Genomic DNA, 27,671 nt, shown 5'->3' on the forward strand with positions numbered 1-27,671 from the left:
GTGAAAGAGGTAGTCCCACAAATGAGGTCCCTCGCTCTCCTGACTATGTAAGTCCCCTTTACAAGGGAAACAGACCAATCCTGGGTTATGTGTGGACTCCTCCAGCCCAAGGGGGGGGATCCAGCCAAGCACCTGACCCGGGGAACTTCCCTCCTAACTTCCCCAAGGAGGGCAGAAATTCTCCAAATCCTGGGCAGAACTTTTTCCCCAGGTATCCACCCAATTTCCAGCCCCAAAATCATCCATCCTTCTTTCCCCAATTCCCTGAGCCCAGACAACCTAATCCAGGAGAGGGGAGGCCAAGGGTGGAGGGGTACCAAAATCTTCCCAACCAGGGGTACTACCAGAGAAGGGATCGCTACCCTTCCCGGGATCAGCCCAGGGGAGAAAATAGAGCCCCGTATCAGCCTGAGCGGGTTTCCCAGTTAGAGCGCCAGGTCCAAAATATGGCACGGGATCTGGGTCACATACTGAGGGCTCAACAGAACCCTCAGATGAGCATGCCACCGCAGAATGCCCCAAACTCTGGACCTGGTGCTCCAGAACAATGACGGGGGCAGCACCCCGATAAAACACCGGTTCCCAGGGAGGAGGCACAAGGGGAAGGGGGGTGTAAAGCCTTGGAGGAAGCTTCCTTCCCAACTTGTAAACAGCCCCTGGAAAACCAGGAACCGGAAACAAAATCTCCTGCCCCTGAAAGCCTGCCTCCCAAGGAGCAGAGGGGGGGTAGAAGAAACAAAGGACCCAAACAGACCCACTTTGTGGAGGAGGTTCAGGTCTTCCAATTTGAGGGAGAGGGATCCTCAGAAGATCCTGGGAAAAGGATCTTCTCCTTCAGAGATGGGGGAACTCCTCCCAAAGAAAAATGGGTCCCAAGGGATTCCAATCCAGACTGGGGAGATATGGAGACTGAGCTACCGCCGCCCATCATCTCATCCCAGAACCCACAATACCAAAATCCCCTGGTTCAAACCCATCCTGGTGACTGCCTCCAAAAAGGGGGGAGCGGCCCAGAACCGGAACCAGGGGAACCCACAATGGCTCTGATCTCCAGTTGCCAACTTTTTCTTTCAGATTCCCAAGGCTCTCCACAGAATTCTGCCCAAATGTCTTCTCTTGCAATGTCCAAAACCAGAAAGTTAGCCCACCAGTTGTCCAAAAATGTGCATTATCTGTGTCCCCTTGAGGAGAAGGAGGGAAGATATTATGCCCCGGTACAAGTACAGGGGCAGGGTACGATTTCAGCGCTGGTGGACACTGGATCCCAAGCTACCCTTCTGTCCAAAAGGGCCTTTGAGGAACTAAATGCCGGAAGGGGGGAGAATTACCGTATTCCTCTCACCTCTCTTCCTGGACAACTGCAGAACTTTGACGGGAAGGAAATTCCTGTTGAGGGGACTGCAGACTTGGACATTAAAATTGGGCGACACAAGGTGAAACACCCGGTCATAGTAGTGACTCCAGAGGGCACCCCTTGGTTACTAGGGAATGACCTCCTGAGAAGGTTGTCACCCCTAATAGATTGTGTAAACAAGGTCCTCTGGACCCAGACTAGCCGACCAATAAAATTAAAACAGAGTGTCAACCATGTTAGTTTAAACGGCACCTGCCAAATGGTTGAACAAAAATCTGATCAAGTAGAATTTCACTTCCAGAACAACCAAACTCCAGACGTGACAGTAATAGCAGTAGGACAACAGACTGGTGATGGGGGGTCCTCTCTATTTCTGAAAATCAACCTTCCTTCCAGTCTAAAGTGGTATTCCACGCTGGAAGGAAACACTCTGAAATTCTATACTAATCCACAATCAGAAACTCCCACTCCTATAGTCCAGAAAGATGTGAAATCAGCTCAGAGCCTGGCTGATATTCAGCAAATTGGAGAGCAGTTGTTCATCCCTGTTCAGTTAAACGATGGGAAGGACTCTGTTCTCGCCCGAGTGTGTGTGAGCAACGGTAAGAGCTTCATCAGCGAAGCCATGTTCCGCCAACTCCCAAAAGATCCAGCCATTCCCACATTCAAACTGATAGACAAATGGGAAATGGACCTGGAAGCGCCTAATTCCAAACATCTCCTGCCAAGCAGGTGTATGCTCAAAATCTCCATTGGCAACAAGAGCATAGTCCATAATTGTTGGGTCGTGCGAGACGTCACTGCCGTTTTTTACTTAGGCAGTGACATTCTCAATCGCTTTGCCATTAGTTTGGACCTAATAAACTTCAAAGCTTGGTCCCGATTAGCGGATAATCCCATGGGCTTTGATGATCCAGAAAAAGCATTTAGGTCAGCTCAATTGCTACCTTATGCAGCTGAAATTCAGATCAAAGAGGAAGTCACCATCCCAGAAAGGACCCGACAATTCTCCCTGGAAGTGAAAGTTAAAAGAGGACAACATTTGAAAAACCCTGAAGCTTATATACATCTAAATGCTTCTCTGCAACAGCAAGGGTTGGGGGTAAACCCAACTCCATTAGTCAACATAGAACATGACACCATTCTAATAGAGGTGGATAACAGCGACTTAAAGAGTATTACTCTAGCCGCAGGCACCATTATTGGAATGGCGGTTGATGACCGACATTTTTCCATCGATTTAGGAAATGAACTGTTAGGACCAATCCCCAAGGACTGTTTTGACAGTGACAGTGATGACAATACAACACCAGACAGGATTTTTACCCGGCATGGGGGGAACTTCCTGGTGTACACTTCCTGCCCCTATGGTAAGGAAGATGTGACTTGTGACTTCAGGAGGGATGAGGTGATTTTCCAGGTCCATGAGGGTTGCCTTTCCCACCTGAAGCCTCCAGTCCAAATCAGCACTCTGACCAGGGACTTCTCCACCCAGCTGGAGGAGGCCGCTGAGATAGCCAAACCAGAAGTCTTTCCAGGCTTCAGGCAGATGGTGGAAGAGAGAGTCAACCTAGCTGATGCCTGTGTGACTCTGGAACAAAAGCAAAAGTTGAAACAAGTTTTCTTGGATTTCCAAGATCTCTTTGCGGTAGGCTCATATGACTGTGGTCGCACTGACATCCACACAACAACAATCCCCACGGACCCTGGCATGACTCCAGTGTTTGTGAAGCAATATCGTTTGCCTCTCGCATCCATGGAGTCCCTTACTGAAATAATTAAGAACCTTGAGTCCCGGGCAATAATCCGTCCAGTTCACAGCACCTTCAATAATCCGGTGCTGGGAATATTGAAGCCAAACGGCCAGTGGAGACTCTGCACCGACCTCAGGGAGCTCAACAAACGGGTCCATACTTTCCGATGGCCTCTGCCCTACATTGACCAAGGGCTGGCCCAGATCCAGGGGTCACAGGTATTCACTGCAATAGACCTGACCAATGGATACTGGACTGTGCCTGTCAGTAGGGAGGACCAATACAAGCTGGCTTTTACCTTTGGGGGCCAGCAGTACACATGGACCCGGACTCCCTTCGGATACCTCAACTCCGGCAATGAATTCAACATTTTCCTACACAAGGCCATGCCCGACCTGGGTGCAAGGGGTAACCTGGCTTATGTAGATGATGTCCTCATCAAAAGTTCATCTGTGGAGGAACACATAGCGGAGATCCGTTATGTTCTGACGCAGTTGAGGGCCGCCGGAGCAAAACTTTCCTTTCAGAAAGCACAGTGGTGTAGAGCCCGTGTTAATTTCTTGGGGCATGAGATTATTCCTCAGGGTCTCTGTCCCCAGGAAAAGAAGGTGGAAGCACTCCAAAAACTGAAAGACCCCACAACTCTGCGGGAACTAAGGAGCCTCCTTGGACTGACTAATTACAGCAGAAAGTTCATTGAGGGCTACGCAGAAATCACCAGACCCCTGATTCATCTCCTGAAGGGGGGGGGTCAAGTGGGAATGGGGTCCAGAACAAGCCGAGGCAGTAAGACAACTCAAAAGAAGCCTCTCACAAGCGCCCTGCCTAGCTTACCCTGTCAGAAACAAGGAGTTCTTCCTGGAGACAGGGTTCTCTAATACGTGCTTGACGGCAGTATTATACCAAAAGCATGACAAGGTCAATAAAGTAATCTCCTATGCGAGCAAAACTTTATCCTCTGTTGAGGAAAAATTCAACGATTGTGAGAAGGCACTCCTGGCAACGGTGTGGGCATTGAAGAATTACCGCCCGTTTATCCAGGGGGAACACATCATAGTGGAGACTCCACACCAGCCTCTGCAATATCTCCAAAGTGACAGAATCCGGGCCGGAAATGTGAGTAATTCCCGAATTACTTCCTGGATTCTGTCAATGCAAGGCTTTCCTGTGGAGGTCAGATATGGCCAAAACAAGAAGAGTCCCCTCGCGCAAGGTCTGGCTGACTTGCATGATTGTGCCAGAGAAAACTGTCTCGAGGACGAAAGTCTAAAAATCAAGGACAACACGGAGGAATACCTTAATTCCCCACACAAGGTCTTTGAAGAGGACAAGTGTGAGGGAATGCCCACTGTCTATGTGGATGGATGCTCTTACCATGTTGACAACAACGGGGAGAAAGAACTGGTGGCTGGCGTAGGGAATGCATGGGTGAATGAGTCCCCAGAACCCTCCGCTGGATACAAAATTGGTCCCCGAAGTAGTCAGGTGGCAGAATTGATGGCTGTGCATCAGGCCATCCTCACTGCTGTCCAGCATCAACTCCACGAACTGGTCATAATCACAGATTCGGATTATGTACGGAACGGGTTCGTGGAGCACCTGGTTAATTGGAAAACCAGAGGCATTTTATGTGCTAATAACAAACCCCTAAAACATGGGAAGTTGATCCACAACATTGATGATCTGGTCACCTCGAATGAGATGACCATCTATTGGAAAAAGATCAAGGGTCATTCCAAAGTAGAGGGACCAGACAAAACTGGAAATGACTTAGCTGATCAGCTGGCCAAAACCGGGGCCATCCAAGGGGATCTAATTGAGATTGAGTCCCTGTTGGGGGAAATCCAGGTCACTGCTATCACTAGGTCCCAGACAAATGCTCACAATGATCTTTCATCAATTGCACAATGGAGCAAGGAGACCCCTGATGCTGATTTGATTACCGCTCAGAAGGGGGATCCAATAATTGGTAAATTTTACCAACACATTGAGGACCCTGAGAACTTTCCCCTGACGGATACCGATTACAACGGGAAAGAGGACCCGAGAGTGTTGATGAAATGTCCAAAAATGTTCCGGATCCAAGACGGTTTGCTGGTAAGGAAATCCAAAGCTGGCCACGATCAGTGGGTGGTTCCTACCTCATTCCGAAGCCTGATGTTAAGTCACGCCCATGATGCGACCACCGCCGGTCATAGGGGGTTTCACACAACACTGGAGATCTTAAGAGAGGTTGCCTACTGGCCACACATGGGCCAGGACCTCAACCAATATTTGAAGGGTTGTCTTGTGTGTGCACAATTTCAGCCAACATCCCTCACACACCGGGCGCCTCTCCAAAACAGGGGAATGACACTCCCATGGTCAGATTTACAAATCGACTTTGTAGGCCCCGTGATTCGCTCCGCTAGAGGAAACAAGTACATGTTGACCGTTACATGTTTGTTTACCAAGTGGGTGGAATGTCTCCTAGCCCCAAATTGCAAGGCAGAAACAGCAGCTGCCCTGATGATTAACCACATCTTTTCCCGTTTCGGTCTACCTCAAAGGATTGAGTCAGACAGGGGTAGCCACTTCACCAGTGAAGTAATGACAAAGATGTGGGAGATACTGGGGGTCAAGAGAAAGCTACACATTGCTTACAGGCCAGCTTCTTCTGGGGCAGTAGAGAGATATAATCGAACCATTGTGAGCATATTAAAGAAGTTTGTGGCAGATTCTGGGCCAAGTTGGGATATCCGATTACCTCTGGTCCTAATGGCCATCAGATCTACCCCTTCATCTGCAACCAAAATGTCACCATTTGAGTTGATGACTGGACGCAAGATGGTGCTTCCGCAGCATTTGCTCTACAGGACCCAAGAGCAGACACTAATAAATGCCTCCACAACTCATGAGTATGTGGAGAATTTAAGGAAACACCTTCCACATGCTTTTGCCTATGCTCAGCGGAATCTAGAAAGATCAGCTGAGAGTATGAAGACCCACTATGACCTGAAAACTTCCAGGAAGGAATATCAGGTGGGGGACCGGGTCTATTTATACAATTTCCAAAGGAACCAGGCCAAACAGAGGAAATGTTTGCCTACATGAAGGGACCCTTTGAGATTATAGACAAGATCTCCCTTGTGGCCTACAAGATCCGCATCCCCAAAGGCGGTTTGGCAGAGGGGGAAGACAAGTGGGTCCACATTAACCAGTTGAAGTGTTGCCATCCCAGGCACACTCTGCAACAACTGGAGGAATCCTCTGGAATCCTAGAGGGTACTGTCTCAGATTAATTCAGTTCTAACTTAAAATATCCTATATATCGCCGATCAAATTCTGAGTTTCTCAATGTGGGTGTTTTCGTTTTTGAATGCAAAAAGAAATGTGCATGTTCATATGTTTTGACTATAAATTTATATGCCACCCCACTATATCAATGGTGGGGGAAAAATGTCTATGAATAGGTATTGCCGCTCTTCCTTTGTCGTCCTAGGAGAAAGAAAACCTTGAGACTGGCCAGGGAGGACGATCCGGAGACCGGGAGCAGAGACGCAAGGGGCCCGGGGTACCGCCCAATCTTCCCATAAGGACCGGCGAGGAAAACCGATCGATCCGACCGGATGGAGATAAAGATGCTGAACTGTGCCATCTATTGGAAGAAGATGAGGAAACATCCCAGATCTTGCGAGTTCCATCAGTGAAACAGAATGGCCATCGCAAGAGGGGGGCTTGTGGGATGTTTTACCCATACATCCGAGCCCTACTACAAAAACTGTGCAGTACTGGCATTGAAAACATCATGATGGTCAGAGCTTCCCAGAAGATGCCCAGGGAAATGCATGAAGAATAGGCTGCCACCCATTTTTGCCGATGTTATGGGCACAGAAGGGCACTGCCTAAAACCACCATTGGACTACCCACACAGTAGCCTGAAACCATTGGGAATGGCAATGCTGATTGCCAAAAGCAACCTAGAACTGTGGGGAATTCATTTTCTTAAATCCCAAAAATGGTTGCATTACCAGTACTCACCACTATCAGAAAGCCGGCGTTTTAAAACAACACCAGACATTTGGGTAAAACTGAATAAATGAACCCAAAGCAGGCCAAAGAAAGACTTACTAAGAGGTGGATACAATGTAAAGTTATATTCTGAAGTGACTTGAAGGTTTATAACAAGACTGGCTGAGCTCTGCAGGTCTGCAGCAGCCTAACTGAAACTGGATTTAAAATTACCAAAAATCGAAATGTGTAAATAAACTGAGGGACAGACTTGTGACTGCCACATAGTTTGTCACTGTTAAAATGTCATAGTTTTGAACTTAGAATCAGCATTCTAGCTGCATATGTAAAAATTGTCTTGACTTAAACTGGGGAACAAAAAGTGACATTTTATCTGAAACCTGGCTTAATGAAACTGAATTTTGCCCACCAGCTACCCCCGACAGGAGTTGAGACTTTCACAACAGCTTTGTTCCCAGGCCTAGCTGTCTTTTGCTGCTCCCACCAAAAGGGATATGACACTTCTCTGATTGAATTACCTGGGCTCTGCAGGAAATTGAACAAAGCCCTGTCCTGACTCAGGCAAATGTTTTATTGGGGGGGGTCGTAAAAGTGGCTTCCTCCTGGAAGGAAAGGGGAGGAGCACTGCCTGTGGGAGAAAGCTGGCTTGGCAGAACTGGAAAAAACAGAAATTCAACCTTGTGCTGGGGGGAAACCACACCCCTTTGAGCCAGAACATAAATCTAAAAAGATGGATCATTCATAGAGCGGACTTGTGAAAATTTTATAAGTGATATCATTATTCTTGTGATTTTTCTGTGCACATTTGAAGACGTGGTAGGACCCGGTGGTATGTTCAGGGGGGTTTTAGCGGAAAAGAGGATATTACTATAAATGTATGTATGTTAAAAATCTGACACTCCACCACCTAATGCCCACACACCATGGGCACATCTGTGTAAATGCGGGGAAAAATCCAATATTGGTAACCCGACCAAAAAGTGAAATATGTTGCCATTTTTGAACCCAAGCTCCTAGAAACTACAGAATTGGAACAGGGGCTACCATCAGTAAATGCATGATGTGTGTATGCAATGCCAAACAACTGTCTATCGGGGAAGTATGTATTTGAATCAAATATAGATTTGCGGGCAAACTGGCCAGGGGAGGATCCTCTGACCCATAAAACCTACAGCATCACTCTGACTCACAGTTCCTTCCCCAATCATGGGAGAGGGGAGAATTGGGCCAATGACAAGTTGAAAGAGGGGCTGGCTAGTGATGCTGCACACACACCCACTTTCAAAAGACATAAAAAGAGCCACTGGAAGCTAGAGAGGAGATTCTATTCCATCTGCTGCGGGACGCACTGCCGGGAAAATCCATACTTTACCTCCATCAACCTCCAGAGAGCCAACATAGAGACTTCAATCTATCCACCTTCAGAGACCAAGACTTTACTTCAGAATTTGTAGCAGAGAGGTCAACTACAAGCTAAATCCCTCTTTAGCAGGCTTCAAATCATTGCCACTATTCACAGCCAGGCGAGCTGTTTGAATTCTTTGCAAGAACTCTTGCCATTTGCCAGAGAGCAGTGTTGTATCCAGAGAGAGACCAGCTGAACCGGAGACCGCTGTATCCGGACCCACAGACCTGATCAGAACCAGAGACCCAGACCAGACTAGCAGAGTAGAGCTGACCCAGACGCTGTGCGCAGAAACCGTCCGTGGAGAGGCCTAATTCAAAAATATATTGTGAGTACCTAGCAAAACTGTGCAGAACCCAATCTCTTAGTTAAAATCATCTAATGCAAGCTATTCTAACTTGAGTAGAACTGCCTCCTAACTGTCACCTGTCATTTGCAAAGCTGTCACTTGTCATTTTCTAGCTGCAAGCTGTAACCTGTCACTTTGAACTTTTAAAATTTCAAATCCGAAAAACTGCCTTTATTTAATCGTCCGTATCTCTGGAACCGTTTGGGATAGGGACTTGGTTTAACTTTCCTCTGAAAGCTTAGAATCTCCACTTTTCAACAAGCCTAGAACCGACTTCCTACCCCTCATACTTGTGCCGTAATCACGATTCTCGCACTCGCGAGTTTTACCGCGATTTGCTATTTGGTTAAAAATCCAGCCACGTGTGAAAACAGCAGCTTCCTTGCTTTCCTTGCTAAAAATTCGTTTGCCTCTTAAGAACCATCCCTGAATCATTGCTAGAGTGAGCCTGGACTAATATTAACTAGATATCACTCACCCCGAACCTCCTAAAGCGAATTAAAAGCATTTTAGCATATTTTTCACTTCCTTGCAAACCACATTCAAAGCATTTTGGGCCTGTGTTTAAAACTCCGACCTGTTTTCCTCTAAGCTTGCTGGGAGGGGGACTGAATTTCGTATTGTATTGATTGCATTCCTGAGAACTGTGTGCTTTCCTTCCATTTCCTTGCATTGCATAAAGGGAGGGAGTGGATTGCCAGAGAAAAGTGATTACATTGTTTTGTTGAAATCATATTGAGTATTTTCTGTATTGCATTTTCATTCCACATTGCATCCATTTGAAACCATAAAAGTATTGTTGCTATCGTATCCATCTTATAACCACTCATCATTGATTATAAAGAAGTGTGCTAGTGCCGGACTATCCATTATTGATTACTGCTCAGATTAAGTGTGATATTCAATTATTAATTTATTATAAAGTGTGATATATATATCTATTGTTTAAATTATCAAATAAACCTTTTAAACTTGCAAAACAGAACTACTTCTTGGCTCAGTGGGGTCAGGGGGATTCCAAGAGAGGGGTGTTATATAGGGGTAGTCATCCAGAACGCATGAACTGGACGTAAAGATATATCAATAAGGGTTTCCATTCAGTATCCCAGACTAGGCATTGACTTAGCTGTAGTGTTGAATTGAATCCTCTTACAAATCTCGGCATCCGTTAAGGCCTTTCATGATCGCCTTCAGGGGCTGACAGAGTTCTTGGAGGTCCCTCTGCCGGAGGAAGCCCCCCAGGAGTCGGGAGTGCTAGCAGAGGTTTCGGGTAAGCGCACCACGTTCAAGTCTGGAATCCCTCTCCAGAAGGATGTCCTGCAGGTGGCGAGAAAGGTCTGGGAGAAGCCCAGGACCAATGCCCAGATAAACAAGAAGTTGGACAGCAGGTTTATGCTGACGGACAGGGAGCCAATCCTACTGTCCTCCCACCCGCAGCCACATTCTTCAGTGGTGGCTGCAGCCTCAATATATTCTAAACCATCGTCTTTGTTGTCTTCCTCCCCGTGAGCCACCTCCAGTTGTCTTTCCAAGGAGGACTAGGTCCTCAAGTCTTTGGACAGACGCTGTTATGCATTTCAGGACTGCATCTGCGGCTAGCCAACGCTAATGCCCTTTTAGCCCCGGCTAACCAGAAGATGTGGCGGGAGCTCAGGTAGTTTGTGCTTGACCTCCCTTGGAGAGGCAAGCATCCTTCAATGCCGTTCGGTGGATTGCCGGTCCGTTGCGCAGGGCCTCATGGAGTCTTCGGTCTCCCACATTCACACAGCTAGCAGAGGTCTGTGCCTGGGTGTCGAAATGAGAAGGACGACGGCGTGGAGGCATGCCACTAAGTTTTCATCTGATATGCAAGAGGGGGCTTCAGGATCTTCCCTTTGAGGGGGCGTGGACCTCTTTAATTCATCAACCGATGACGAGTTGACAAAGAAGCAAACCTCCATTCAAACCGTCAAGTTCTTGGGCATCCTGACAAAGCCAGGGCAGAAGTCCTTCCCTCAGTCTCAGGGCGGGATTGAATTCAAACCCTGTCCTTTCACCGGCTTCAAGGGGATTCGGGACTACGGAACACACAGGGCTGACTGGCCACCCAGCGACAACAGGAGGAAGCAGCAGAGGACTTTGCGCCGGTTTTTCCGCTCCTCTTCCTCTGCCCCCGCCTCTGATGCCAAGAAACAGTGACATCATGGTTGGGGAACACAGCTTTCCAGTGGGGGGGCTGACCAGGACAGCTTGAAGCGTCCCTTCAAGAACTCCTGGATCCTATCCATAGTCTGCACAGGCTTCAGTCTTCCTCTACCTTTTCCTCTACCATACTCTGCTGCTCTTCGTCAGATCGGGTCCCGGGCTCTTTTACAGGAGTTTTTTTTTTGCTCTTGGAGATGCAGGCGGTAGAACCGGTTTCTACTCCAGGATTTCTGCGGTACCCAAGAACAACCAGGCTGGCCTGAGGGTTGTCTTAGACCTGTAATTTCTCAATCTGTCTTTACCGCAAGATCACTTCAAGATGATTACTCCTGTGCTCATAGCAGAGTTTCTATGTACAGGGAACACTGTATGTGTTCCCTTGACCTCAAGAATGCGTAACTGCATGTGCCCATCTACCAGCCGCAACAGACGTTACTGCGGTTCGCTGTTATGTCATACCACTTCTAGTACAAGGTGCTGCCTTTCGGAATGAACTCCGCCCCTCGTGTCTTCACCAAGTTGATGAACGCAGTGACGGATCTCCTCTGCTTGGAGGGCCATCACCTATCTGGACAAATGGCTGGTGATGGTGGGATCACCCGAGGGGGTGATACACTCCTGCTATAGATTGGTGGATACTCTTCATCAGCTGGGGTTCTCCCTCAAACACAGGAAGTCACCCTTGTGCCCCTCCCAGGATATGGTCTTCCTAGGGGTGCGTTTGAACTGTAAGAGGATTCAATTCAACACTACAGCTAAGTCAACGCCTAGTCTAGAATACTGAATGAAAACCCTTATTGATATATCTTTATGCCCAGTTCATGAGTTCTGGATGACTACCCCTGTATAACACCCCTCTCTTAGAATCCCCCTGACCCCACTGAGTCAAGAAGTAGGTTTGTTTTGCAAATTTAAAAGATTTATTTGAGAAATTAACAATTTATAGATATATCACACTTTGATAATACATTAATAATTGATAGCACACTTAGGCATATGAGCAGTAATCAGCAATAAGCAATCCTACAATAGCACAGTTCTGGTGACTTATGACTAGGAACAGGGGAATAAAGTATCAGAGAATGCTTTATGGTTTCAATGAATTGCACAGATGAAAAAGAATGCCGCACAGAAATCGACTTGATAGGACTTCACTAAAAGACAATGTAATCACTTTTCTTTGAAAATTCACTCCCCCCTTTATGCAATATAAGGAGATGGAAAGAAGAGCACACAGTTCTCAGGAATGCAATCAATACAATACGAAATTCAGTTCCCCCCCAGCAAGCTTAGAGGAAAACAGGTCGGAGTTTTAAACACAGGCCCAAAATGCTTTGGATGTGGTTTGCAAGGAAGTGAAAAATATGCTAAAATGCTTTTAATTCCCTCTGGAGGTTCAGGGTGAGTGATAGATACTTTGAATGAGTTCAGGATCACGTTAGCAATGCTCTATGAATGGTTGGCAGGTTGCAAACAAATTTTTGCAACGGAAGGCAAGCAGCTGCAGATTTTTACACGTGAGCTAACCTTTCAATTCGCAGCAAAATGTCAAATCGCGGCAGATTTTTCCGAGTGCGCCGGGCGCGATTACAGAGGAACTACAATTTCGTTCCTAACCCAAACAGTTCCAGAGTTATGAACGATTTAGTAAAGGTAGATTTTCGGATTTAAAACAACTCAAAATGACAAGTGACAGCGTGCAACTTTGGAATTACATATGACAGCTCGCAGCTTAAGAATGACAGGTGACAGGATCTCTAGGAGACAGTTCTACTCAAGTTAAAATAGCTTGCATTAGATTATTTTAACTAAGAGATTGGGTTCTGCACAGTTTTGGCGGATACTCACTCCTAATTTTTAGAAGGACTGGGCCTCGTCACGATCTGGTCAGCGGGTTTTCTTCACTCGCCACGGACGGTCTCTGCACACAGCGTCTGGGTCAGCTCTACTCTGCTGGTCTGGGTCTCTGGTTCTGATCAGGTCTGTGGGTCGGATACAGCGGTCTCCGGTTCAGCTGGTCTCTCTCTGGATACAACACTGCTTTCTGGCAAATGGCAAGAGTTCTTGCAAAGAATTCAAACAGCTCGCCTAGCTGTGAATAGTTGCAATGATTTGAGGCCTGCTAAAGAGGGATTTAGCTTGTAGTTGACCTCTCTGCTACAAATTCTGAAGTAAAGTCTTGGTCTCTGAAGGTGGATAGATTGAAGTCTCTGTGTTGGCTCTCTGGAGGTTGATGGAGGTAAAGTATGGATTTTCCCGGCAGAGCGTCCCGCAGCAGATGGAATAGAATGTCTCTATCTGTCCTGACTGTCTGCTTTTATGTGTTTTGAAAGTGGGTGGAGAGGCTAGCTTTCTAGGCCCTACCCCTCTCCACTTGTCATTGGCCACTTCCTCCTCTTCCCCTTGATTGGGGAATGAAATGAAGTGTCATCATGATGAGGTCTGTTTATGATACAGAGAACCCACCCCTGTCAACTTTACACACAATCTATATCTGATCCAAATACATACTTCCCCGATAGACAGTTGTTTGGCATTGCATACACACATCATGCATTTACTGATGGTAGCCCCTGTTCCAATTCTGTCGTTTCTAGGAGCTTGGGTTCAAAAATGGCAACATATTTCACTTTTTGGTCGGGTTATTGTCCCCGCATTTACACAAATGTTCGCAAAGCATGTGGGCATTAGGTGGTGGAGTGTCAGATTTTTAACATACATACATTTAGAGTAATATCCTCTTTTCCGCTAAAAACCCCCCTGAACATACCACCGTGTCCTAACACGTCTTCAAATGTGCACAGAAAAATCACAAGAATAATGATATCACTTATAAAATTTTCACAAGTCCGCTCTATGAATGATCCATCTTTTTAGATTTATGTTCTGGCCCGAAAGGGGTGTGGTTCCCCCCAGCACAAGGTTGAATTTCTGGTTTTTCCAGTTCTGCCAAGCCAGCTTGCTCTCACAGGCAGTGCTCCTCCCCTTTCCTTCCAGGAGGAAGCCACTTTTACGACCACCCCCAATAAAACATTTGCCTGAGTCAGGACAGGGCTTTGTTCAATTTCCTGCAGAGCCCAGGTAATTCAATCAGAGAAGTGTCATATCCCTTTTGGTGGGAACAGCAAAAGGGAGCTAGGCCTGGGAACACCGCTGTTGTGCAAGTCTCAACTCCTGTCGGGGGTAGCTGGTGGGCAAAATTCCCTCTCTTTTTAAGCTAGGCCTCAGCTAAATGTCTCTTTGGCTGCCAGTTTTCCTGTCCAAATCAAACTTCCAATTTTTATGCATGCAGCTAGAATGCTGATTCTAAGTTTAAAACTATGACATTTAAACAATTGCAACCTATGTGACACTCAAAAATAGGTCACTCATTTCTTTTAAACATTTAGATTTTTAGTGTCTTTCAGTCCAAATTTACTTAAACTGCTGAAATCCACAGCTCAGCCAGTTTTGCTATGAACATTATTTTAGGCTCATCCTCTTTCCAGATTTTGTATGCCCACAAGACTTTATTCTGTCAAATGTCTGCTGGTGTTCAGTGAAATTGTTGGATATTCTGCAATGTTTGAAATGGGCATTCTGAGCTTGCCTTCAGAGAAACAAAGGGTGATTTTTAAAGTGCTTTCTAGCGAACAGGCACTGCTGTTTTTCTCTTTGGCACCCCATTTCACTCATGGCTCTTCTGACCCAGCACACCCGCACCGGGGGGTGGCAAGTCAGGCGACCATTTTGGTGTGCGCACAAACTGCGCGGTTTTCATAGATTCTGGCGCTGTGGGCTTTTTCGGCCATCTTGGATTTCCTAAGCCCACAGCACCAAATTTTGTAGCATAATAGTCCAAACGTGGGTCAGAACACTCAACAGAACACATACGTTCAGCGGGTGTTCCCCATGCCCGAGCGGCTCCTCTCCCTTCGCAAGGCGATTGGGTACTTTCTGACCAACTCGAGATCCTCGGCATGGTGGTAGCAGCAACTTCTGGAACTGATGGCCTCATTCGTGCCCACTGTACAAGAAACCAGCACCATCTGACAGCCAATTGGGATCAGGAGATGGGATCTCATTCGGACAGGATCCTAATACCCCTGCTTCTCCTGCCTGATCTTCCCTGGTGGTTGATGGACGGCAATGTTTTTGTTGGAGCCCCCTTCACTCAACTAGAGCCTACCCTGGTGGTGACAAAAGACTCCACTCTTTCATGCTGGGGGGCTACTATGGAGGGCTACGCGATTCATGGTGCATGGTCCAAGGCCGAATTCCTCCTGCAGATCAATCAGCTTGAACTCAGGGCAGTTGGCCTGGCCCTCAAGGCATTTCTGCACCTCATCAGGGGCAGGTCTGTTCTGTTTAGGATGGATAATTCTAACACAATGTTTTACCTAAACAAGCAGGGTGGCACCTGTCCCCCCCACCTCTGCATGGAGGCATTATCGATCTAGGAATGTGCCCTGATGGAGGGAGTTTGGATTTCGGCAGTCAACCTCCTGGTGAAAGCAATGTGGAAGTGGATCAGCTGAGCTGCTTGGGGTTGCACAACGACACCTTATTGCCCCTGTTCCAGCATTGGGGGTTCGAGGACCTGGATATGTTGGCATCTCCTCAGAATTCATGGTGCTGCCAGTTTGCTTCGTGGGCAGGAAGGGGTTGGGGGTCTCTGGGAGACCCCTTCCAGGTCTGTGGCCACAGCCGCAAGTAATATGCGTTCTCGCCTGCCCAGCGACCGTGCTTCGGTTGGCTGCAGACTCATCCTGATTGCCTGCCACAGGCCTTCAAGAGCCTGGTTTCCAGATCTGCTACAATTGTGCTCCCAGGGTCCCAACAGAGGCTTCCTGATGCAGCAGGGTGTGTCACTAGAACGTCCGGACCCGGCCAAGCTGGCACTGGCGGCCTTGTTCCTGACCATCTAAGGCTTCAGCACGCACAACTTTCGGATGACAATTGGGACATCATTCAACAGGCCAGGAGGCCCTATACTCGGTCCCAGAATAAGAGTAAATGGACTAGGTTCTGCCATTGGGCTTGTTACAAGGGTCTGGTTCCTTTCATCTGTCCTTTGAATGACGTACTGGCTTTCTCAGCACATCTGGCTCGTTCGGGAGATCAGGTGGATACTTGCCACACTTATTTAGCGCCCATCGGGCATACAAGAATTCCTGTGAGCATGTGGTTTCAGCAGCCAACCCGGTGGTTAAGGCCCACCTCAAGGGGTTGTCTAGGCTTTTTGCGCCGGTGCATAGGCTGCATCCGGTCTGGGATCTCAATGTGGTTCTTGCAGCTTTGCAGTGCAAAGCTTTCGAGACAATGGCTTCATTTGACATCTGACTGGTAACGCTAAAGACGGTTCTACTGGTTGCTCTCACCTCTGCGCACAGGATCAGTGAGCTGCAGGCGTTTTCTTCGTGTGAGCCTGCACCACGTTTCACAACAAGGTCATCTTGCATACTCACCGAAACGTGTTGCCCAAGTTGGTCTCTCCATTTCCTCTGAATCAGGAGATCTGCCTGCCGGTGTTCTTCCTGAACCTGCAGTCAGAGGCAGAGAGGGCTCTACATTCATTGGACATCAAGAGGGTCCTCAAGTTTTACTTCTCTTGGACGAAATCCTTCAGGAAGTCTGAAGCATTGTTTGTTACTTTTGGGGGTACCTCGCCCAGCTCTCAGGTTTCCATCGCCCGTTGGATGGTTCAAGCCATTTCGGAGGCGTACACATCCATGGACAAACTGGTTCCTGAGGGGATTCATGCGCATGCAGTCAGAGCTAAGGCCACAGCCATCGCGTTTCAGATATATGCTCGGCTACTTTGGCCACTACATCGGCCTTCTGTAAGCACTATTCCCAGGATACCAACTCCAGGCGCGATGCAGAGACTGATCAGGTGGTTCTGAAGAACCTTTTTGATTCTTCCTAGATATGAGGCAGGTTGTCACGGCCCCACCCTATGGACTTGTTCAGTGGAATCACCCACAAGGATAGAGGAAAGAGGACGGGACATGTCAGTAATTAAAGTTACTCACCATAGTGACTAGAGTACTCATAGTCCATAGTCCCCTTTCCCCCATACGTCCCACCCACCTTCCCCCGCTTGTATGCCAGGGGCTGGTATGTAATAAGTGTAGTCAGCTATCTAAGCGTCCGATGTGTTCAAAGGGGACTGAGGTGAGGCGAAGGGGAAGCTACATTTTTCGCTGCCAAAAGTTCTGGTACATTCCCCAGAATGGAATAAAGGGGGTTATGAACTAAGAGTACTCTACTCACTACGGTGAGCAACTTAAATTCATAACTACTTGGCTCTAGCTGGTCTGAGCCCCACCAAGCTTGCCTACCTGTAGTCTGAAATGGTGCCAAAAATGATAGCTTATCCTAACCTGCTTTTGCTTTTTCAAAAATTTGTTGGATTCCTAGCAGTGCTGCCAAACGTATATATTTTATAGAAGGCGGGCGTAGTTAAACACAGCTAAATACACCATTTTTTTAAACACTCTTTATTAGCATTTTGTAGTAACAAACCATAAAAAATAACAATCCCAAAGTTTGCCTTCCCCTTTAAGCCCCTCAACTCCCCCATTAAGACTTTCTATTAACCTTTTATAACAGCATCAAAACCACAACCCCAGAAGTTACCCTTCCCCCATATCCACCCCCCCCTCCCAGAGTCCAGGTCATATCCTCCAGTCCACCATGCCTTCCATAAATCACCACGTGCAGTCCACAATGCTCGAAGATGGCTTTAAAACGCGACGGCTCCCCTCCCACTCCCTTAATCCATGTCCTCCCCCTTCACCCTTATTCCCCCACCCCCCTCCTCAGTCACTTTTTACTGCGGCCATAGATCATTGTCCTTTGACAAGTCACTCAGCAATTGATTCCAGTGTATCGACAGACCCTCCTCTTCCATTTCAGTTGCTGCCTTCTGAATAATCGTTAGTTCTGCCATGCCCCACCTCAGGGCATCCACCCGCCACATATTCACTGCCGGGCCTTGTGGACTCTTCCAAGCTATAGCCATTCGGCGTTTCGCCAAGATCAGTAAAAATCGGCCCATCCTGTTCTGTATCTTATGCCTTTTCTCCCCTGGGAGTTTACCCCATAAACACATTTCCGGACTCCGTTACCATCTGGTCCCTAACAGCCCATTCACCCCCTTAATAACCTTGCCCCAGTACTCCACCATTATCCTGCATTCCCATACCATATGCCAGAACCCTGCCTGTGCAACACTACACCTGGGGCATTCATCCGACTGCTCCCTATTTATTGCCCGAAGCCCCACCGGGGTCACGCACATCCTATGTAAAATATTAAACTGGACCAACTGGAAGCGGGCATTCCGTGATGTCTGCCGGACCAATCCCCAGATCTGTGCCCATTCTTTTTCCGAAATTTGACATCCAATGTCCCGCTCCCACCTCTTCTTTATCCTCAGCTCACCCTTGAGGTTCCCCTCCCGCAGGGCTTTGTAAATCCACGAAATACGCGCCTTACTCCCCATCTGGTCCAGCAACACTATGAGCACCGGACTCGCCTCTGGTTCCTCGGGTATTCCCTCCCATATCTCTGCTAACCTACGGACCACCGCGCCATATGCCAAAAAAAGTCCCTGCGGAAGACCAAACTTCGAGCACCATTCCTTGCAGGTTAGTAGCTTCTCGCCTTCAAATAGTAAATTCACAATTTTTTAAAACAAATCTCTGACCCCTTGATGCTATCCATATGTTTGGCTACCCCCACCCCTTCCCTGCTCTCCAATCTTGAAATGTTGCAAAAAAATACATAGTCTGCCTCTGCATCATGTCTTCTTAGAGGTCAGACTGAATGTTTGGCCTCTTTACAAATACTAAAACTGTGACAAGCCTTGTTTGACTTTAGACTACGGTCGAATTTGAATCAAGGTACACATATTTGGAAGTTTATTAAGAGTCCTTGGTCGCTATAGCCCAATTCCAGTCTTACAATAAAAATGGCATAATACACCCCAAAAAGATCAAGAGGTTGTAGTACATTGCACAAAGTGATGTGTATCCCTCACACTGTACCAGCGTAGGTGAGTGGCTGTCCAAAGTGAAGGAACGTGAAGCGTAGAATACTCTTGACCCCACATTTGATCACAGGGCAAGACAAAGGAATTTATAAGCCCATATCCTGTACCGTAAATAAAAATACATTTGGAGTTGTGTTTTGTAGTGATTAACTTATGTACTGGAAATTCGAGCACACAGAGCCAATTTGAATCTACTGTGTAAGTCATATTATTTTTCTTCTTATGTTGTATTGTGCTATCATGGGCATCACGTTATTTTACCTACTTTATCTGTAATGTTCTTCCATTTTTGATGAATCCTAACATGGAAAAAGTGAAAGGATTTTTTTTTCTCCCGACATTGAAAAAAAAGCGTTTGCGTCTTCTGCTGTTGTTTTCCTGATTACTGTTGCAAGACATTTGCAGATGCTGCTTGGTTGCCATGAGCACGTTGCCATATTTCTTTGGTGGCAGATGGATTTAAGACCCGTAGTTCTCGATAAATGTAGGTTTACAACACATAACTTTACAGGATTTGTGTTGTATATAGCAGGTTTGAGCATATTATCTGAGAATTCATCTGCATGGCATTTTCAGCTTATCCAGGGCCACTGCCAATGTTTTAAGTAATGGGAAGGATATTGTGACGGGTAGCAGCCACGGGCATGATTCGGAATAGACACAAAGGCTTTAGAACAGAAGGTGTCAAATTAAACTTTGTCAGTTTGAGCGGTAACCGCATCCTGAAAGTTGTACTAATTTATTTACGTGTGGTTACTGTTTGTGTTTTGCATCGTAGCCTTTTGATATGCAGTGCAATGCTCCCTGTCAGTCTTCCTATGTTCTGTTATAAAAAAAAAGCAGCCTCCAGGCTCTTCCCACACACTTCCTTTAGTTAGAATTGGGTGAGCAAACTTTTAAACTGCCGTCAGGTTTGTCAGCAAAAGAGTCAGCTAATTGGGCGGACAGAAAATAATCGGTTCTTGTTTTTGCTGATTACTGAATAATTGATTAGCCACCTTAGATGTATTTTCCAAAAATACGATGTATTCCTTTGAGACCTGAAAACACAACACCTGTTGTCACTTTTATTTATTGCCTCTGTGATGAAGCATAACGTTTTTCTGTAATAGATCTACTTTGCAATAGCATGTGCAAAAATACCCTTGCGGAGTCATGGGAGCTTCATTTGTTTACCGGGCCGGGCGCATATCGCATACTCATTTTAGAAGTCTTTCCCTTCCTAGTGTGTCTGATTTCACACCATCTCCAACTGAAAATGGAATCCTCGCCACAGGCGTGTCCTCTGCATACCTGACACCCTGCCTCTTGACTGCTTTTGCCGAATTCTCCCGAAGCCGCACCAAGCTCTCCATTTCAGTAGCTCCTTTCAAACAGCAGTGACCTTCTTGTCTTTCTGCAGCCAGAAAGTCGAAGGGTTTTTCTACGTTAAATGTTCACCTTAGCGAGCGTCTCTTTAACTGAGGTTTTTTTCAGTATATATATATATCATATATATATGATTTACTAAGCTTAACTTACTTATTTAGCTATATCACTCAGCCCCATGTATATGTGTAAGTAAGACTAAGAGCCTGATTCACAGAAGTGTTTTATAATGGCACAGTCCCATAGGAAAACGCTCTGGGAATCGGGCTCTAAATGTACTAAGCTGAAGAAAATAAGGTGTAAGTTACACTTACACCAAAAAATGACTTCTGTTCTTACTGAAGCTACTTATTTAGCTTAGTAAATCAGCCCTATATAAAGATAGATTGCATGGACTCATGCTTATGGTATTCATGGTTAGTAAATCAGCCCTATATAAAGATAGATTGCATGGACTCATGCTTATGGTATTCATGGTTAGTAAATCAGCCCTATATAAAGATAGATTGCATGGACTCATGCTTATGATATTCATGGTTAGTAAATCAGCCCTATATAAAGATAGATTGCATGGACTCATGCTTATGATATTCATGGTTAGTAAATCAGCCCTATATAAAGATAGATTGCATGGACTCATGCTTATGATATTCATGGTTAGTAAATCAGCCCTATATAAAGATAGATTGCATGGACTCATGCTTATGATATTCATGGTTAGTAAATCAGCCATATATAAAGATAGATTGCATGGACTCATGCTTATGGTATTCATGGTTAGTAAATCAGCCCTATATAAAGATAGATTGCATGGACTCATGCTTATGGTATTCATGGTTAGTAAATCAGCCCTATATAAAGATAGATTGCATGGACTCATGCTTATGATATTCATGGTTAGTAAATCAGCCCTATATAAAGATAGATTGCATGGACTCATGCTTATGATATTCATGGTTAGTAAATCAGCCCTATATAAAGATAGATTGCATGGACTCATGCTTATGGTATTCATGGTTAGTAAATCAGCCCTATATAAAGATAGATTGCATGGACTCATGCTTATGGTATTCATGGTTAGTAAATCAGCCCTATATAAAGATAGATTGCATGGACTCATGCTTATGATATTCATGGTTAGTAAATCAGCCCTATATAAAGATAGATTGCATGGACTCATGCTTATGATATTCATGGTTAGTAAATCAGCCCTATATAAAGATAGATTGCATGGACTCATGCTTATGGTATTCATGGTTAGTAAATCAGCCATATATAAAGATAGATTGCATGGACTCATGCTTATGGTATTCATGGTTAGTAAATCAGCCCTATATAAAGATAGATTGCATGGACTCATGCTTATGGTATTCATGGTTAGTAAATCAGCCCTATATAAAGATAGATTGCATGGACTCATGCTTATGATATTCATGGTTAGTAAATCAGCCCTATATAAAGATAGATTGCATGGACTCATGCTTATGATATTCATGGTTAGTAAATCAGCCCTATATAAAGATAGATTGCATGGACTCATGCTTATGATATTCATGGTTAGTAAATCAGCCATATATAAAGATAGATTGCATGGACTCATGCTTATGGTATTCATGGTTAGTAAATCAGCCCTATATAAAGATAGATTGCATGGACTCATGCTTATGGTATTCATGGTTAGTAAATCAGCCCTATATAAAGATAGATTGCATGGACTCATGCTTATGATATTCATGGTTAGTAAATCAGCCCTATATAAAGATAGATTGCATGGACTCATGCTTATGGTATTCATGGTTAGTAAATCAGCCCTATATAAAGATAGATTGCATGGACTCATGCTTATGATATTCATGGTTAGTAAATCAGCCCTATATAAAGATAGATTGCATGGACTCATGCTTATGATATTCATGGTTAGTAAATCAGCCATATATAAAGATAGATTGCATGGACTCATGCTTATGGTATTCATGGTTAGTAAATCAGCCCTATATAAAGATAGATTGCATGGACTCATGCTTATGATATTCATGGTTAGTAAATCAGCCATATATAAAGATAGATTGCATGGACTCATGCTTATGGTATTCATGGTTGTTTCGTTTTCCAAGCCTTTGTTTTGATTTTTTTTTCATTTTATGGTACCATCTTGAAGCCTTAAAAACATAATCTCAGTTTTATACTAATTGTTAATCTCCAGATTTTGAACTAGAAAGGTGGCCTTATTATTGCAATGATCACGGGCAGTTAAGCAGTTTCACAATATATTCCATAACATTTCCACTGATGCAGAGCAGCGTTGCACTGGGACACAAAATGTCCAAGTCAAAAATATGTCTCAACAGTACCCTTGTGCATTAGTCAGTTATTGTTTCTGTGCAGAAGCTGGGGCAAAAAGCCAATCACACTGAGACCTTCCTGTTAAAGTAGAAGATTACTCGTTCCTCTTCCTTAACGAGCCTTAGACCACCATCTTCATGGTTCAGCACTCAGATTCTGTACTGAATAGTGAACATTTTAGTTAGAAAGTCATTTACAGGGCAGCAACAGGCCTGTGATTATTGTTAATTTAAAAATATGAATGAAACGTGACTGTCTTAAGTGACGACTGACATTACAAGGAACGTTTGTGAACACTAATATTTTAGAACCATAAATGCAATGGCTATTATGCTGTACTAACATCTTGTTAATTCTTTCTTTTGAAGGGGTGGCTGTGTGAACTTCTGCGCTGGAAAGAAGATCCCTCGCCAGAGAACAGGACTTTGTGGGAGAATCTGTCCATGATTCGTAGGTTTCTCAGTCTTCCCCAGTCAGAGCGAGATGCCATCTATGAACAAGAAAGCAATGGGATTCATCACCATGGTGACAGGCCGCCCCTTATGATCCATGTTCCAGCAGAACAGATCCAGGTGAGTTTACCTAGCCCAATCCAACATTGAACAGATGAAGCATAAAGTAACCCTGTTAATCGGTGCCTTTTTTCAAGAAGCTGCTGACTATAGTACCACTATCCTTTCACTAAGGTAGTGGTCAAACTAAAGTTAACAGCTAAACGTGGTAGTGTATGATGCTCGGGTAATGTATAACGCCTCTTTGCAGGGATGCTGTACTTGATATCGCTGGATGATAGATGTAGAATGCTGGTACATGAACGTGCATGGGTTGGCACGTGTTTCATGTGTGACAGCTTTTTAAGTGCTGACCTAGGGAATAGATGTGCAGCTGGTTAGGTGCGACGTCCCTCAGTTATGGGAAGACCCTTTATTCAATGTGTTGATATGTTGTAACCCAAGATCCCCTCCTCCGCACTTCCTACCGCACTTCCCCTGATGAATAGGACTGTATCATAGATGTAAAAATGTGACCCTGTCGTTCTTCAGTAGGCCTTAGCAAACTAAATTCACCCCTCCACTTTCTCCATGCTTTGGTGCAAGCTGCACTTCGCGGATCAGGGACATCTGCTCACACTAGCGTCTTGATTGCATTTTTCGTAGCATTTCGTATGGGGAGCAGGCCCCCCATGCCTACCTCTTTTCGCAGCATTTCGTATGGGGAGCAGGCCCATGGCCTCCCACTACTCCCAAAATCAATATTTAATGTTTCCTTAGGAAAAATGAAAAGCATTGAAAAATCTGGCAAATCGACTATTTCACCAAATGTGGTGCAACAGCCACAATCAGATGGGTGGATACCGCAAATCGCACTGCCCATGCGAAAAGTTTTAGCCCTATTGAATATGTTGCATTGTCCACTGTCATACAATATATGTACTCAGTGTCATCCAGGAATGTGCTTAGTGCATGGTCATGATGTACAGTGTTGAGCCGAAGAGTATGCTTGCTGCACACACGTCATGAGCACTTTCTGAGCATGGAATTGGAAGTGTAGAGGTTTGAACCAGCCTTGGCAGCTGGGACTGACCCTCTACTTCAATTTTAATGTGAACTCTTATGGCATAAAATGACTCATAATGTACTACAGAAAATAATAATCATTATACGATCAGTTGTACAAGGTATCATTTTTGGGAATGCCACCTCACAGCTTTGCTGGCCAAGGTGATATGCCGCCATCTGATTACTGGAGGTAGTCCATCCATAGGTCAAAAGGCTAAAAGTTCAGATCCCTTGATAACCATTGCCATTATAATTTTTTGTTTGTTTTCCCTCTACAAACAGTAGCCCACATTTCAATCAAGCAGTGTTTTTAATTGTATGCTGTTGTGGTGTGTCACTACAATAATTATAAAGTAAATAATAGAACATTCCTTTCTTTAAGATGGAAAATGATACTGTGTATAACTGATAGTTCTATTTTAATTGTAGGCCAGCAAAGGTCATTTACGTTCACAATTAAAGTGATTGGCTAAGTAGCAGAGGAGATCCTCCACCACATAGCTTTAGATAATTCTATCATTGGTCAAAATCCAGTTCGAAAATATAGGGTGCAGACTAAGGCCTCATCACGAGTTGGGCTGTAGCCCTTAAATGCGGTGGTAACGGTATTACCGCCACATTTAAGGGCTGGCCCTATCACGAGTTGGGCGCTAAATTGGCTATTTTACCTCCAGCTTTTTTGTGGAGGTGAAAATCCCTGTTTTCAGCTGTATTACAGCCAGCTGTATTAGCCCGCAGTATTAGCACCGAAAATTTCCCATTGGATCCAAAGGACCCAATCAGGAATTGGGATTTACCGTTAAAGCCCAACCCGTGATCCAGTGGTAATACCAGCGGACTGGTCGGTGCTAGGGCTATTACAGTCGGCGGTATTACAGCCGGGAATACAGCCCAACTCGTGATGAGGCCCAAGTGGCATTTTCTGTAGTGGATGTTTTTGGTTGAAAAAGTTAGAATCACTTCAAAGCAGTCTGGTAGGCAGACATGGACCACAAAGCTCCATCGTGGCAACCCCATGCCAGACGTGTGCAGTGTAGGAATGGCACCTCTCTCCTCACCATACCTGAGACTGGGTGATCTCATCCCCATGGTTTCCTCCCTTGGTTACTTGAGGATCCATTGCTGACAATTACCCTCACTCCTCTGTTGTTAGATCCTCACTCTCTTGTTTCTTGTCTCTCTAATCTTGCTTTTCCCCCTTGGTTGTAAAGCATTCCATTGCTTCCCAGATCTAGATCCAAACTCAATAAATACCCTAACAATAATAATAATATCCTAATAATAATATGAAAATAGAAGAGGGCAAGCAGCATTCGTCAAGGCTCAGGCTGCATGTCCATGAAAGAAATTGCAGGGCTGTCAGAGCGGCAGAAACCCAGCAATCAGGCACACTAGTGCAGTTAGGTGCAGGTAATCTCCCGAGGCCAGGAACCTTTGTTAGATAAGTGGTCTTGTAGCGAGCCCTTCTGTCGATAAGGTTGACCTAATTACCTCTGGCTCTGTAAAAAAGATGGGTGTGGTGGAGACTGTTAGTGGCATAGAGGGTTCAGGTGGAGAAAGTATGCTTTTCCGGTTATCCATAAGGGAAGTCTCTGGATTTGGTGAGCTGCAGTGAATGTGGTGTGGTAGCAGACAGAGAGGGTAGGAGTCTGATATGTATGCTAGGCATTGATGGTCATCTGATGAGGTTATTGAGTGTGGTGTGAAGCATTTGAGATGTTACCACTCAGGGTGTTAGTGAGTCTGGATACCTCGGGAAAAAGGAGCAAAGTTTGGGAGGAATTAGGAAATAAAAACGTCCTTAGATGCTTCATGTGCTGTTTCCTTGAGTGCAGCAGTTGTCCGAATTAAATATTGTGGCTAGGGGATTAGCTTTTAGGCAAATGTATGCAAGGTGTCGTATGTCTGTGGCATGTACAGTACACAAACTCTTTGCTCAGCGTTGACTATGTAGTTATAGCAGTTAGTTGAAGAGCCCTATCTCGACCTGTTTCTTGTAGGTTTAGTGATCCTCTTTTATGCGACGTTGCTTGGGAAGAGAGTCCCAGAGTTTGGTGGTCAGTATTGTAAATGAGAATCCACCCTTGCTTATCCTGCTAAAGCGAGGAAGTAGTGTGCTTTAGCACCTTGAAGCATTTGTTGTGCTGGATGGAATTACCAAGAAAATACTTCGGAACCAATAACCGGACAGACTCAAAGGAGATGGTAAAATACTGCTTTAATCTCAAGAAGTAAAGCATGGCAAATATACACTCATTAATTCGACTCAGTATCACACTGTTTTTTCAGTCATGCATAGTTTATATAATGCTAGATGCGTCAGCTATGGCGTCATCCTACATGGAAAACTACACAAACCTATCGAGGTGCGGGATTGGATTAGGGGATCATCTCTACATATAGAAAATATGCGTGTTAGTCCCTCATTGGTGGTCACTTTTCTGTGAGACACACCCTGAGCTACTTTTAATCACATGTTATAAGGTAATCATCACAGCAGAAAATGTGGCAGCGGACTAATATTTTGCAACATTGTATGAAAAAGTGCGTGGCAGGGTATTCATTTGGTTGGTCACCCAGATCCAACCTTGGACATTCGGCTTGTTAGCGGCACATACATAGGAACCCAGGTGGTTGGAGATACGTCAGTTCTTCCTTGGTTTCCTAATTAGGCCACCATCTCTTATCAGTAGCCCTCATGCCAGTGTCTTCTGTTTGAAGGTTGACCTTGCCAGTCTGCACAGTCTCGGGACATCCGAGAGAGTGTAAGTACCCCGCTATCTTAGCTCCAGGCCTAATGAATCGCCCTTGTTTGCAAGCTCTTCATCAGGTGTTGCAAGCCCATGAATTTGTCCATATCAACAGTGTTTTTAACCTTATTTGATTCAGCTTTGGCTGGGTGAAGTTCTCCTTTTGTCCTTTAGAGACTTGCTCATTCTATCCCATATTGACTGTATGCCTTTTAATCATCCAATATTTGGCACCAGTAAATGTTCGTGTTCCTCCTCATCTTTAGAAAATATGTCCTTGTGCATGGGCTGCTCATAGACTCCCCTCATGCTTTTTCGTCATCTCTCGAAATAGCATCCTTGGTTCAAAGCCAATGTACTCCCCTATTTCACAAGGAAAACATTGTCTCTTCATGTTTAAGATCCTGGGCTCGTATTTTTGATGTAACTGGGTTGATTGACATGAGCCGTCGTCCCTCTTGTCCTGATGATAGTCCTAAACGTTGAATATATACCTCTCATAAGCAAGCTTATATGTATTATTTCTACCTTGCGTTTCAACGTATTTACAGTTTTT

General features: G+C 45.2%; 1 protein-coding gene across 5 annotated transcripts in view; it reads left to right on the top strand.

Annotated features, from left to right (window-relative positions):
- SATB1 (SATB homeobox 1) overlaps positions 1-27,671 on the top strand; it is a 595,469-nt gene that overhangs the window by 560,120 nt on the left and 7,678 nt on the right. For all 5 annotated transcript variants that reach the window (XM_069648886.1, XM_069648891.1, XM_069648889.1 and 2 more), the window contains one exon: positions 23,175-23,378. In XM_069648886.1, coding sequence (XP_069504987.1) covers positions 23,175-23,378 — 204 coding nt within the window. The remainder of the gene's footprint in view (positions 1-23,174; positions 23,379-27,671) is intronic.

Source organism: Ambystoma mexicanum, chromosome 2q (assembly GCF_040938575.1).
Source record: "Ambystoma mexicanum isolate Mex_15411 chromosome 2q, UKY_AmexF1_1, whole genome shotgun sequence".
NCBI lineage: Eukaryota > Metazoa > Chordata > Amphibia > Caudata > Ambystomatidae > Ambystoma > Ambystoma mexicanum.